We start from the raw sequence: 16421 nt of genomic DNA, 5'->3' as shown, positions 1-16421 counted from the left end.
TGAGTGGTGAGTGAGTGGGTGAGTGTCCTGGTGAGTGAGTGGGTGAGTGTACTGGTGAGTGTACTGGTGAGTGTCCTGGTGAGTGAGTGGGTGAGTGTACTGGTGAGTGTACTGGTGAGTGTCCTGGTGAGTGGGTGAGTGTACTGGTGAGTGGACTGGTGAGTGTACTGGTGAGTGAGTGGGTGAGTGAGTGAGTGTCCTGTTGAGTGAGTGGGTGAGTGTACTGGTGAGTGTACTGGTGAGTGAGTGTACTGGTGAGTGAGTGGGTGAGTGTACTGGTGAGTGTACTGGTGAGTTAGTGGGTGAGTGTATTGGTCAGTGTACTGGTGAGTGAGTGGGTGAGTGTACTGGTGAGTGCACTGGTGAGTGTACTGGTGAGTGAGTGGGTCAGTGTACTGGTGAGTGGACTGGTGAGTGTCCTGGTGAGTGGGTGAGTGTACTGGTGAGTGGACTGGTGAGTGTACTGGTGAGTGAGTGGGTGAGTGAGTGGGTGAGTGAGTGGGTGAGTGAGTGTCCTGTTGAGTGAGTGGGTGAGTGTACTGGTGAGTATACTGGTGAGTGAGTGGGTGAGTGTATTGGTGAGTGTACTGGTGAGTGAGTGGGTGAGTGTACTGGTGTGTGAGTGTCCTGTTGAGTGAGTGGGTGAGTGAGTGGGTGAGTGTAATGCTGAGTGAGAGGGTGAGTGTACTGGTGAGTGAGTGTACTGGTGAGTGTACTGGTGAGTGAGTGTACTGCTGAGTGTACTGGTGAGTGTACTGGTGAGTGAGTTGGTGAGTGTACTGGTGAGTGTACTGGTGAGTGAGTGGGTGAGTGTACTGGTGAGTGTACTGGTGAGTGTACTGGTGAGTGAGTGGGTGAGTGTACTGGTGAGTGTACTGGTGAGTGTACTGGTGAGTGTACTGGTGAGTGAGTGGGTGAGTGTACTGGTGAGTGTACTGGTGAGTGAGTGGGTGAGTGTACTGGTGAGTGAGTGGGTGAGTGTACTGGTGTGTGAGTGTCCTGTTGAGTGAGTGGGTGGGTGTACTGCTGAGTGAGTGGATGAGTGTACTGGTGAGTGAGTGGGTAAGTGTACTGGTGAGTGTACTGGTGAGTGAGTGTACTGGTGAGTGTACTGGTGAGTGTACTGGTGAGTGAGTGGGTGAGTGTACTGGTGAGTGTACTGGTGAGTGAGTGGGTGAGTGTACTGGTGAGTGAGTGGGTGAGTGTACTGGTGTGTGAGTGTCCTGTTGAGTGAGTGGGTGGGTGTACTGCTGAGTGAGTGGATGAGTGTACTGGTGAGTGAGTGTGTGAGTGAGTGGGTGAGTGAGTGGGTGAGTGTACTGGTGAGTGTACTGATGAGTGTACTGGTGAGTGAGTGGGTGAGTGTACTGGTGAGTGTACTGGTGAGTGTACTGGTGAGTGAGTGGGTGAGTGTACTGGTGACTATACTGGTGAGTGTACTGGTGAGTGAGTGGGTGAGTGAGTGGGTGAGTGAGTGTCCTGTTGAGTGAGTGGGTGAGTGTACTGGTGAGTATACTGGTGCGTGTACTGGTGAGTGAGTGTACTGGTGAGTGTACTGGTGAGTGAGTGTACTGGTGAGTGAGTGGGTGAGTGTACTGGTGATTGTACTGGTGAGTGTACTGGTGAGTGGGTGAGTGTTCTGGTGAGGGTGAGCAGGACTGTGTGGTGAGTGTACTGGTGAGTGAGTGGGTTAGTGTACTGGTGAGTGTACTGGTGAGTGAGTGTACTGGTGAGTGTACTGGTGAGTGAGTGGGTGAGTGTTCTGGTGAGGGTGAGCAGGACTGTGTGGTGAGTGTACTGGTGAGTGTACTGGTGAGTGTACTGGTGAGTGTACTGGTGAGTGAGTGGGTGAGTGTTCTGGTGAGGGTGAGCAGGACTGTGTGGTGAGTGTACTGGTGAGTGTACTGGTGAGTGTACTGGTGAGTGAGTGGGTGAGTGTACTGGTGAGTGTACTGGTGAGTGTACTGGTGAGTGAGTGGGTGAGTGTTCTGGTGAGGGTGAGCAGGACTGTGTGGTGAGTGTACTGGTGAGTGTACTGGTGAGTGTACTGGTGAGTGAGTGGGTGAGTGTACTGGTGAGTGTACTGGTGAGTGAGTGGGTGAGTGTTCTGGTGAGTGTACTGGTGAGTGAGTGGGTGAGTGTTCTGGTGAGGGTGAGCAGGACTGTGTGGTGAGCCCCGTATTGCTGATGTTGGAGGAATCCCCTACCTATTACCAGTTCCCTGGACACGGAAGGTGAGCGTCCATCCTCCTCACCACTCACCTGTACACTCACCACTCACCTGTACACTCACCACTCACCAGTACACTCACCACTCACGTGTACACTCACCTGTACACTCACCACTCACCTGTACACTCACCACTCACCAGTACACTCACCTCTCACGTGTACACTCACCACTCACGTGTACACTCACCACTCACGTGTACACTCACCTGTACACTCACCACTCACGTGTACACTCACCTGTACACTCACCACTCACGTGTACACTCACCAGTACACTCACCACTCACGTGTACACTCACCACTCACGTGCACACTCACCACTCACCAGTACACTCACCACTCACGTGTACACTCACCAGTACACTCACCACTCACCTGTACACTCACCACTCACCAGTACACTCACCTCTCACGTGTACACTCACCACTCACGTGTACACTCACCACTCACGTGTACACTCACCACTCACCTGTACACTCACCACTCACGTGTACACTCACCACTCACCTGTACACTCACCACTCACGTGTACACTCACCACTCACGTGTACACTCACCTGTACACTCACCACTCACGTGTACACTCACCACTCACCTGTACACTCACCACTCACCTGTACACTCACCACTCACCTGTACACTCACCACTCACCTGTACACTCACCACTCACCTGTACACTCACCACTCACCTGTACACTCACCACTCACCTGTACACTCACCACTCACCTGTACACTCACCACTCACCTGTACACTCACCACTCACGTGTACACTCACCACTCACCTGTACACTCACCACTCACGTGTACACTCACCACTCACCTGTACACTCACCACTCACCTGTACACTCACCACTCACCTGTACACTCACCACTCACGTGTACACTCACCTGTACACTCACCTCTCACGTGTACACTCACCACTCACCAGTACACTCACCACTCACGTGCACACTCACCTGTACACTCACCACTCACGTGCACACTCACGTGTACACTCACCACTCACGTGTACACTCACCACTCACCAGTACACTCACCTGTACACTCACCACTCACGTCTACACTCACCAGTACACTCACCACTCACGTGCACACTCACCACTCACCAGTACACTCACCACTCACTTGCACACTCACCAGTACACTCACCACTCACGTGTACACTCACCAGTACACTCACCACTCACGTGTACACTCACCACTCACGTGTACACTCACCTGTACACGCACATACTCACTCACGTGTACACTCACTCACACTCACTCACACACTCACTCACACACTCACTCACACTCACTCACACACTCACACACTCACTCACACACTCATACACTCACTCACACACTCACTCACTCACACACTCACTCACACGCTCACTCACACATTCACACTCACTCACACACTCAGACACTCACTCACTCACACACTCACTCACACACTCACTCACACATTCACACTCACTCACACACTCACACACACTCACACACTCACTCACACTCACTCACACACTCACATACTCACTCACACTCACTCACACACACACTCACTCACTCACACACTCACACACTCACTCACACACACTCACTCACACACACATATTCACACTCACTCATACACTCACACACACACTCAGACTCACTCACACACTCAGACTCACTCACACACTCTCACTCACACACTCACACACTCACTCACACTCACTCACACACTCACACTCACTCACTCACACACTCACACACTCACTCACTCTGTGTGTGGGTCTCTGTGGGTCTGTGTGTGTGTGGGTCTCTGTGGGTGTGTGTGTGTGGGGGTATGTGTGTGTCTGTATGTGTCTGTGTGTGTGTCTGTATGTGTCTGTGTGTGTGTCAGTGTGTGTGGGTCTGTGTGTGTGTGGGGGTCTGTATGTGTGTGTGGGTCTCTGTGGGTCTGTGTATGTGTGTGGGTCTCTGTGGGTCTGTGTGTGTGAGTCTCTGTGGGTCTGTGTGTGTGTGTGGGTCTCTGTGGGTCTGTGTGTGTGGGGGTCTGTGTGTGTCTGTGTCTGTGTGTGTGTCTGTTTGTGTCTCTGTGTGGGTATGTCTGTGTGTGCGTGTATCTGTGTATGTGTGTCTGTGTGTTTGTGTCTGGGCGAGCTTTGCCTGTGTGTGTGCATCATAGGTGGTGCTACTCGCCACTAGCAGCACTTGCCCCTACAGCCCTGCTAGAGGCTACCTGGGGGAGCTTTGCCTGTGTCTGTGTAGGTCTATGATCTGTGCCGGGTGGCTGAGGTCGTGGGTCTGCCCGGGGCGTTCCTCATCGGCGCCGGAGCCGCCAGTGCCGGAGTGGTGAGCACCAACGCAGAGGTGAGATCCTCACCACCAGATCCTCACCACCAGATCCTCACCACCAGATCCTCACCACCAGATCCTCACCGCCAGATCCTCACCACCAGATCCTCACTGCCAGATCCTCACCACCAGATCCTCACCACCAGATCCTCACCACCAGATCCTCACCACCAGATCCTCACCACCAGATCCTCACCACCAGATCCTCACCACCAGATCCTCACCACCAGATCCTCACCACCGGCTCCTCACCACCAGATCCTCACCGCCAGATCCTCACCACCAGATCCTCACCACCAGATCCTCACCACCAGATCCTCACCACCGGCTCCTCCCCGCCAGATCCTCACCACCACCATCATCACCACCATCATCACCACCATCACCACCACCATCACCATTACCATCACCACCATCATCACCACCATCACCACCATCATCACCACCATCACCACCATCATCACCACCACCACCATCATCACCATCACCACCGCCATCACCACCACAATCACCACCATCACCACCACCATCATCACCACCACCATCACCACCATCATCACCACCATCACCACCATCACCACCATCACCACCACCATCACCACCATCATCACCACCACCATCATCATCACCACCATCATCACCACCACCACCATCATCATCATCACTACCATCACCACCACAATCACCACTACCATCACCACCATTACCATCACCACCGTCACCGTCACCACCCCCATCACCACCACCATCACCACCATCACCACCATCATCAACTTCACCACCACCATCACCACCATCACCACCACCATCACCACCATCACCACCATCATCACCACCATCACCACCATCATCATCACCACCACCATCACCACCATCACCACGATCACCACCATCACCACCACCATCATCACCACCATCACCACCATCATCACCACCATCACCACCACCACCATCACCACCATCATCACCACCATCACCACCACCATCACCACCATCATCACCACCATCATTACCACCATCATCACCACCACCACCATCATCACCACCATCACCACCACAATCACCACTACCATCACCACCATTACCATCACCACCGTCACCGTCACCACCACCATCACCACCACCACCATCACCACCATCATCAACTTCACCACCACCATCACCACCAACACCACCGTCATCACTACAATCACCACCATCACCACCATCACCACTACAATCACCACCATCACCACCATCACCACCACCATCATCACCACCATCACCACCATCACCACCATCATCACCACCATCGCTACCATCACCATCACCACCATCACCACAACCACCATCATCACCACCACCACCACCGTCATCACCACCACCACCACCATCATCACCAACATCACCACCACTATCATCATCACCACCACCATCATCATCATCACCACCATCACCACCACCACCGCAACCACCATCATCACCACTACAATCACCACCTCCAATCATCATGTCATCACCACAACCACAGATCATCACAACCACCACCACCACCACCACAACCACTGATCACCACCACCACAACCACCACCACCATCATCACCACCACCATCACCACAACCACACATCATCACAACCACCACCACAACCACTGGTCACCACCACCATCACCACCACCACCACCATCATCATCACCACCATCACCACCACCACCACCATCACCACCACCACCATCACCACCACCACCACCATCACCACCACTACCATCACCACCACCATCACCACCACCATCACCACCACCATCATCATCATCACCACCATCACCACCACCACCATCACCACCTGCACCATCACCACCACCACCATCACCACCACTACCATCACCACCACCATCACCACCACCACCACCACCATCACCACCATCACCACCATCACCACCACCATCACCACCACCATCACCACCACCACCATCACCACCATCACCACCACCATCACCACCATCACCACCACCATCACCACCATCACTACCACCATCACCACCACCATCACCACCACCATCACCACCACCACCATCACCACCACCATCACCACCACCACCATCACCATCACCACCACCACCATCACCACCACCACCACCATCACCACCATCACCACCACTACCATCACCACCACCACCACCATCACCACCACCATCATCATCATCACCACCATCACCACCACCACCACCATCACCACCACCACCATCACCACCATCACCACCACCACCACCATCACCACCACCACCACCACCATCACCACAACCACCACCACAACCACCATCACCACCACCACCATCACCACCACCATCACCACCATCACCACCACCACCATCACCACCACCACCACCACCATCACCACCACCACCACCATCACCACCACCACCACCATCACCACCACCATCACCACCACCACCATCACTACCACCATCATCATCATCATCACCACCACCATCACCACCACCACCATCACCACCAACACCACCACCATCACCACCACCACCACAACCACCACCACAACCACCACCACAACCACCATCACCACCACCACCATCACCACCACCACCATCATCACCACCATCACCACCATCACCACCACCACCACCATCACCACCATCACCACCACCACCATCACCACCATCACCACCACCATCACCACCACCACCACCACCACCATCACCACCACCACCACCATCACCACAACCACCACCCCAACCACCACCACAACCACCATCACCACCACCACCATCACCACCATCACCATCACCACCACCACCATCACCACCACCACCACCACCATCACCACCATCACCACCACCACCACCACTACCATCACCACCACCACCATCACCACCACCACCACCACCATCACCACCACCATCACCACCACCACCATCACCACCACGACCACCATCACCACCACCACCATCACCACCACCACCATCACCACCACCACCACCATCACCACAACCACCACCACAACCACCACCACAACCACCATCACCACCACCATCACCACCACCATCACCATCACCACCACCACCATCACCACCACCATCACCACCATCACCACCACCACTACCATCACCACCACCACCATCACCATCACCACCACCATCACCACCACCACCACCATCACCACCACAACCATCACCACCACCACCACCATCACCACCACCACCACCATCACCACCACCATCACCACCACCACCACCATCACCACCATCACCACCACTACCATCACCACCACCACCACCATCACCACCACCATCATCATCATCACCACCACCACCACCACCATCACCACCACCACCATCACCACCATCACCACCATCACCACCACCATCACCACCACCACCACCATCACCACAACCACCACCACAACCACCATCACCACCACCACCATCACCACCATCACCACCACCATCACCACCACCACCATCACCACCACCACCACCATCACCACCACCATCACCATCACCACCATCACCACCACCACCACCATCACCACCACCATCACCACCACCTCCATCACTACCACCATCATCATCATCATCACCACCATCACCACCACCACCATCACCACCACCACCATCACCACCACCACCATCACCACCACCACCATCACCACCACCACCACCATCACCACCACCACCATCACCATCACCACCATCACCACCACCATCACCACCATCACCACCACCACCACCACCATCACCACCACCACCACCACCATCACCACCATCACCACCACCATCACCACCACCACCACCATCACCACCACCACCACCATCACCACAACCACCACCCCAACCACCACCACAACCACCATCACCACCATCACCATCACCACCACCACCATCACCACCACCACCATCACCACCATCACCACCACCACCACCACCACTACCATCACCACCACCACCACCATCACCACCACCACCACCATCACCACCACCATCACCACCACCACCATCACCACCACCACCATCACCACCACCACCATCACCACCACCACCACCACCATCACCACAACCACCACCACAACCACCACCACAACCACCATCACCACCACCACCACCATCACCACCATCACCATCACCACCACCACCATCACCACCACCATCACCACCATCACCACCACCACCACCACTACCATCACCACCACCACCATCACCACCACCATCACCACCACCACCACCATCACCACCACAACCATCACCACCACCACCATCACCACCACCACTACCATCACCACCACCATCACCACTACCACCACCATCACCACCATCACCACCACTACCATCACCACCACCACCACCATCACCACCACCATCATCATCATCATCACCACCACCACCACCACCATCACCACCACCACCATCACCACCATCACCACCATCACCACCACCATCACCACCACCACCACCATCACCACAACCACCACCACAACCACCATCACCACCACCACCATCACCACCATCACCACCACCACCACCATCACCACCACCACCATCACCACCACCACCACCATCACCACCACCACCACCATCACCACCATCACCACCACCACCACCACCATCACCACCACCATCACCACCACCACCATCACTACCACCATCATCATCATCATCACCACCACCACCATCACCACCACCACCATCACCACCACCACCACCATCACCACCACCACCACCATCACCACCACCACCACCACAACCACCACCACAACCACCACCACAACCACCATCACCACCACCACCATCACCACCACCACCATCATCATCACCACCATCACCACCACCACCATCACCACCACCACCATCACCACCACCAACATCACCACCACCACCATCACCACCATCACCACCACCATCACCACCACCACCATCACCACAACCACCACCCCAACCACCACCACAACCACCATCACCACCACCACCATCACCACCATCACCATCACCACCACCACCATCACCACCACCACCACCATCACCACCATCACCACCACCACTACCATCACCACCACCACCATCACCGTCACCACCACCATCACCACCACCACCATCACCACCACCACCACCATCACCACCACCATCACCATCACCACCACCACCACCACCATCACCACCACCATCACCACCATCACCACCATCACCACCACCACCACTACCATCACCACCACCATCACCATCACCACCACCATCACCACCACCACCACCATCACCACCACCACCACCATCACCACTACCACCACCACTACCATCACCACCACCACCATCACCAACACCATCACCACCACCACCACCATCACCACCACCACCATCACCACCACCACCATCACCACCACCACCACCATCACCACCACCATCACCACCACCACCACCACCATCACCACCACCACCACCACCACCATCACCACCACCACCACCATCACCACCACCACCATCACCACCACCACCACCACCATCACCACCACCACCATCACCACCACCACCATCACCACCATCACCACCATCACCACCACCACCACTACCATCACCACCACCACCACCATCACCACCACCATCACCACCACCACCACCATCACCACCACCACCACCACAACCACCACCACAACCACCACCACAACCACCATCACCACCACCACCATCACCACCACCACCATCATCATCACCACCATCACCACCACCACCATCACCACCACCACCATCACCACCACCAACATCACCACCACCACCATCACCACCATCACCACCACCATCACCACCACCACCATCACCACAACCACCACCCCAACCACCACCACAACCACCATCACCACCACCACCATCACCACCATCACCACCACCACCATCCACCACCACCACCATCACCACCATCACCACCACCACTACCATCACCACCACCACCATCACCGTCACCACCACCATCACCACCACCACCATCACCACCACCACCACCATCACCACCACCATCACCATCACCACCACCACCACCACCATCACCACCACCATCACCACCATCACCACCATCACCACCACCACCACTACCATCACCACCACCATCACCATCACCACCACCATCACCACCACCACCACCATCACCACCACCACCACCATCACCACTACCACCACCACTACCATCACCACCACCACCATCACCAACACCATCACCACCACCACCACCATCACCACCACCACCATCACCACCACCACCATCACCACCACCACCACCATCACCACCACCATCACCACCACCACCACCATCACCACCACCACCACCACCACCATCACCACCACCACCACCACCATCACCACCACCACCATCACCACCACCACCACCACCATCACCACCACCACCATCACCACCACCACCATCACCACCATCACCACCATCACCACCACCACCACTACCATCACCACCACCACCACCATCACCACCACCATCACCACCACCACCACCACCATCACCACCACCACCACCACAACCACCACCACAACCACCACCACAACCACCATCACCACCACCACCATCACCACCACCACCATCGTCATCACCACCATCACCACCACCACCATCACCACCACCACCACCATCACCACCACCAACATCACCACCACCACCATCACCACCATCACCACCACCATCACCACCACCACCATCACCACAACCACCACCCCAACCACCACCACAACCACCATCACCACCACCACCATCACCACCATCACCATCACCACCACCACCACCATCACCACCATCACCACCACCACTACCATCACCACCACCACCATCACCGTCACCACCACCATCACCACCACCACCATCACCACCACCACCATCACCACCACCATCACCATCACCACCACCACCACCACCATCACCACCACCATCACCACCATCACCACCATCACCACCACCACCACTACCATCACCACCACCATCACCATCACCACCACCATCACCACCACCACCACCATCACCACCACCACCACCATCACCACTACCACCACCACTACCATCACCACCACCACCATCACCAACACCATCACCACCACCACCACCATCACCACCACCACCATCACCACCACCACCATCACCACCACCACCACCATCACCACCACCATCACCACCACCACCACCATCACCACCACCACCACCACCACCATCACCACCACCACCACCATCACCACCACCACCATCACCACCACCACCACCACCATCACCACCACCACCATCACCACCACCACCATCACCACCATCACCACCATCACCACCACCACCACTACCATCACCACCACCACCACCATCACCACCACCATCACCACCACCACCACCATCACCACCACCACCACCACAACCACCACCACAACCACCACCACAACCACCATCACCACCACCACCATCACCACCACCACCATCATCATCACCACCATCACCACCACCACCATCACCACCACCACCATCACCACCACCAACATCACCACCACCACCATCACCACCATCACCACCACCATCACCACCACCACCATCACCACAACCACCACCCCAACCACCACCACAACCACCATCACCACCACCACCATCACCACCATCACCATCACCACCACCACCATCACCACCACCACCACCATCACCACCATCACCACCACCACTACCATCACCACCACCACCATCACCGTCACCACCACCATCACCAACCACCACCATCACCACCACCACCACCATCACCACCACCATCACCATCACCACCACCACCACCACCATCACCACCACCATCACCACCATCACCACCATCACCACCACCACCACTACCATCACCACCACCATCACCATCACCACCACCATCACCACCACCACCACCATCACCACCACCACCACCATCACCACTACCACCACCACTACCATCACCACCACCACCATCACCAACACCATCACCACCACCACCACCATCACCACCACCACCATCACCACCACCACCATCACCACCACCACCACCATCACCACCACCATCACCACCACCACCACCATCACCACCACCACCACCACCACCACCATCACCACCACCACCACCATCACCACCACCACCATCACCACCACCACCACCACCATCACCACCACCACCATCACCACCACCACCATCACCACCATCACCACCATCACCACCACCACCACTACCATCACCACCACCACCACCATCACCACCACCATCACCACCACCACCACCACCATCACCACCACCACCACCACAACCACCACCACAACCACCACCACAACCACCATCACCACCACCACCATCACCACCACCACCATCATCATCACCACCATCACCACCACCACCATCACCACCACCACCATCACCACCACCAACATCACCACCACCACCATCACCACCATCACCACCACCATCACCACCACCACCATCACCACAACCACCACCCCAACCACCACCACAACCACCATCACCACCACCACCATCACCACCATCACCATCACCACCACCACCATCACCACCACCACCACCATCACCACCATCACCACCACCACTACCATCACCACCACCACCATCACCGTCACCACCACCATCACCACCACCACCATCACCACCACCACCACCATCCCACCACCACCATCACCATCACCACCACCACCACCACCATCACCACCACCATCACCACCATCACCACCATCACCACCACCACCACCACTACCATCACCACCACCATCACCATCACCACCACCATCACCACCACCACCACCATCACCACCACCACCACCATCACCACTACCACCACCACTACCATCACCACCACCACCATCACCAACACCATCACCACCACCACCACCATCACCACCACCACCATCACCACCACCACCATCACCACCACCACCACCATCACCACCACCATCACCACCACCACCACCATCACCACCACCACCACCACCACCATCACCACCACCACCACCATCACCACCACCACCATCACCACCACCACCACCACCATCACCACCACCACCATCACCACCACCACCATCACCACCATCACCACCATCACCACCACCACCACTACCATCACCACCACCACCACCATCACCACCACCATCACCACCACCACCACCACCACCATCACCACCACCACCACCACAACCACCACCACAACCACCACCACAACCACCATCACCACCACCACCATCACCACCACCACCATCATCATCACCACCATCACCACCACCACCATCACCACCACCACCATCACCACCACCAACATCACCACCACCACCATCACCACCATCACCACCACCATCACCACCACCACCATCACCACAACCACCACCCCAACCACCACCACAACCACCATCACCACCACCACCATCACCACCATCACCATCACCACCACCACCATCACCACCACCACCACCATCACCACCATCACCACCACCACTACCATCACCACCACCACCATCACCGTCACCACCACCATCACCACCACCACCATCACCACCACCACCACCATCACCACCACCATCACCATCACCACCACCACCATCACCACCACCATCACCACCATCACCACCATCACCACCACCACCACTACCATCACCACCACCATCACCATCACCACCACCATCACCACCACCACCACCATCACCACCACCACCACCATCACCACTACCACCACCACTACCATCACCACCACCACCATCACCAACACCATCACCACCACCACCACCATCACCACCACCACCATCACCACCACCACCATCACCACCACCACCACCATCACCACCACCATCACCACCACCACCACCATCACCACCACCACCACCACCACCATCACCACCACCACCACCATCACCACCACCACCATCACCACCACCACCACCACCATCACCACCACCACCATCACCACCACCACCATCACCACCATCACCACCATCACCACCACCACCACTACCATCACCACCACCACCACCATCACCACCACCATCACCACCACCACCATCACCACCACCACCACCACAACCACCACCACAACCACCACCACAACCACCATCACCACCACCACCATCACCACCACCACCATCATCATCACCACCATCACCACCACCACCATCACCACCACCACCATCACCACCACCAACATCACCACCACCACCATCACCACCATCACCACCACCATCACCACCACCACCATCACCACAACCACCACCCCAACCACCACCACAACCACCATCACCACCACCACCATCACCACCATCACCATCACCACCACCACCATCACCACCACCACCACCATCACCACCATCACCACCACCACTACCATCACCACCACCACCATCACCGTCACCACCACCATCACCACCACCACCATCACCACCACCACCACCATCACCACCACCATCACCATCACCACCACCACCACCACCATCACCACCACCATCACCACCATCACCACCATCACCACCACCACCACTACCATCACCACCACCATCACCATCACCACCACCATCACCACCACCACCACCATCACCACCACCACCACCATCACCACTACCACCACCACTACCATCACCACCACCACCATCACCAACACCATCACCACCACCACCACCATCACCACCACCACCATCACCACCACCACCATCACCACCACCACCACCATCACCACCACCATCACCACCACCACCACCATCACCACCACCACCACCACCATCACCACCACCACCACCATCACCACCACCACCATCACCACCACCACCACCACCATCACCACCACCACCATCACCACCACCACCATCACCACCATCACCACCATCACCACCACCACCACTACCATCACCACCACCACCACCATCACCACCACCATCACCACCACCACCACCACCATCACCACCACCACCACCACAACCACCACCACAACCACCATCACCACCACCACCATCACCACCACCACCATCATCATCACCACCATCACCACCACCACCATCACCACCACCACCATCACCACCACCACCATCACCACCACCAACATCACCACCACCACCATCACCACCATCACCACCACCATCACCACCACCACCATCACCACAACCACCACCCCAACCACCACCACAACCACCATCACCACCACCACCATCACCACCATCACCACCACCACCATCACCACCACCACCACCATCACCACCATCACCACCACCACTACCATCACCACCACCACCATCACCGTCACCACCACCATCACCACCACCACCATCACCACCACCACCACCATCACCACCACCATCACCATCACCACCACCACCACCACCACCATCACCACCACCATCACCACCATCACCACCATCACCACCACCACCACTACCATCACCACCACCATCACCATCACCACCACCATCACCACCACCACCACCATCACCACCACCACCACCATCACCACTACCACCACCACTACCATCACCACCACCACCATCACCAACACCATCACCACCACCACCACCATCACCACCACCACCATCACCACCACCACCATCACCACCACCACCACCATCACCACCACCATCACCACCACCACCACCATCACCACCACCACCACCACCACCATCACCACCACCACCACCACCATCACCACCACCACCATCACCACCACCACACCACCACCATCACCACCACCACCATCACCACCACCACCATCACCACCATCACCACCATCACCACCACCACCACTACCATCACCACCACCACCACCATCACCACCACCATCACCACCACCACACCACCATCCACACCCCATACCCCACCACCACCATCACCACCACCACCACCACCATCACCACCACCACCAC

At 56.6% G+C, this 16421-nt stretch overlaps 1 protein-coding gene across 2 annotated transcripts in view; it reads left to right on the top strand.

Moving 5' to 3' along the window:
• Nucleotides 1-16421, top strand: part of LOC116958451 (ester hydrolase C11orf54 homolog) — a 53223-nt gene that overhangs the window by 5458 nt on the left and 31344 nt on the right. For both annotated transcript variants that reach the window (XM_076058605.1, XM_076058604.1), the window contains exons 3-4: nt 2161-2234; nt 4477-4578. In XM_076058605.1, the coding sequence (XP_075914720.1) occupies nt 2161-2234; nt 4477-4578 (176 nt within the window). The remainder of the gene's footprint in view (nt 1-2160; nt 2235-4476; nt 4579-16421) is intronic.

This window comes from Petromyzon marinus (genome assembly GCF_048934315.1).
Source record: "Petromyzon marinus isolate PM22_M1 ecotype Great Lakes invasive population chromosome 77 unlocalized genomic scaffold, UKy_Petmar_22M1.pri1.0 chr77_unloc.2, whole genome shotgun sequence".
Taxonomy (NCBI): domain Eukaryota; kingdom Metazoa; phylum Chordata; class Hyperoartia; order Petromyzontiformes; family Petromyzontidae; genus Petromyzon; species Petromyzon marinus.
Note: the sequence above shows the minus strand (reverse complement) of the source record. Positions and strands in the feature narration are given on the sequence as shown.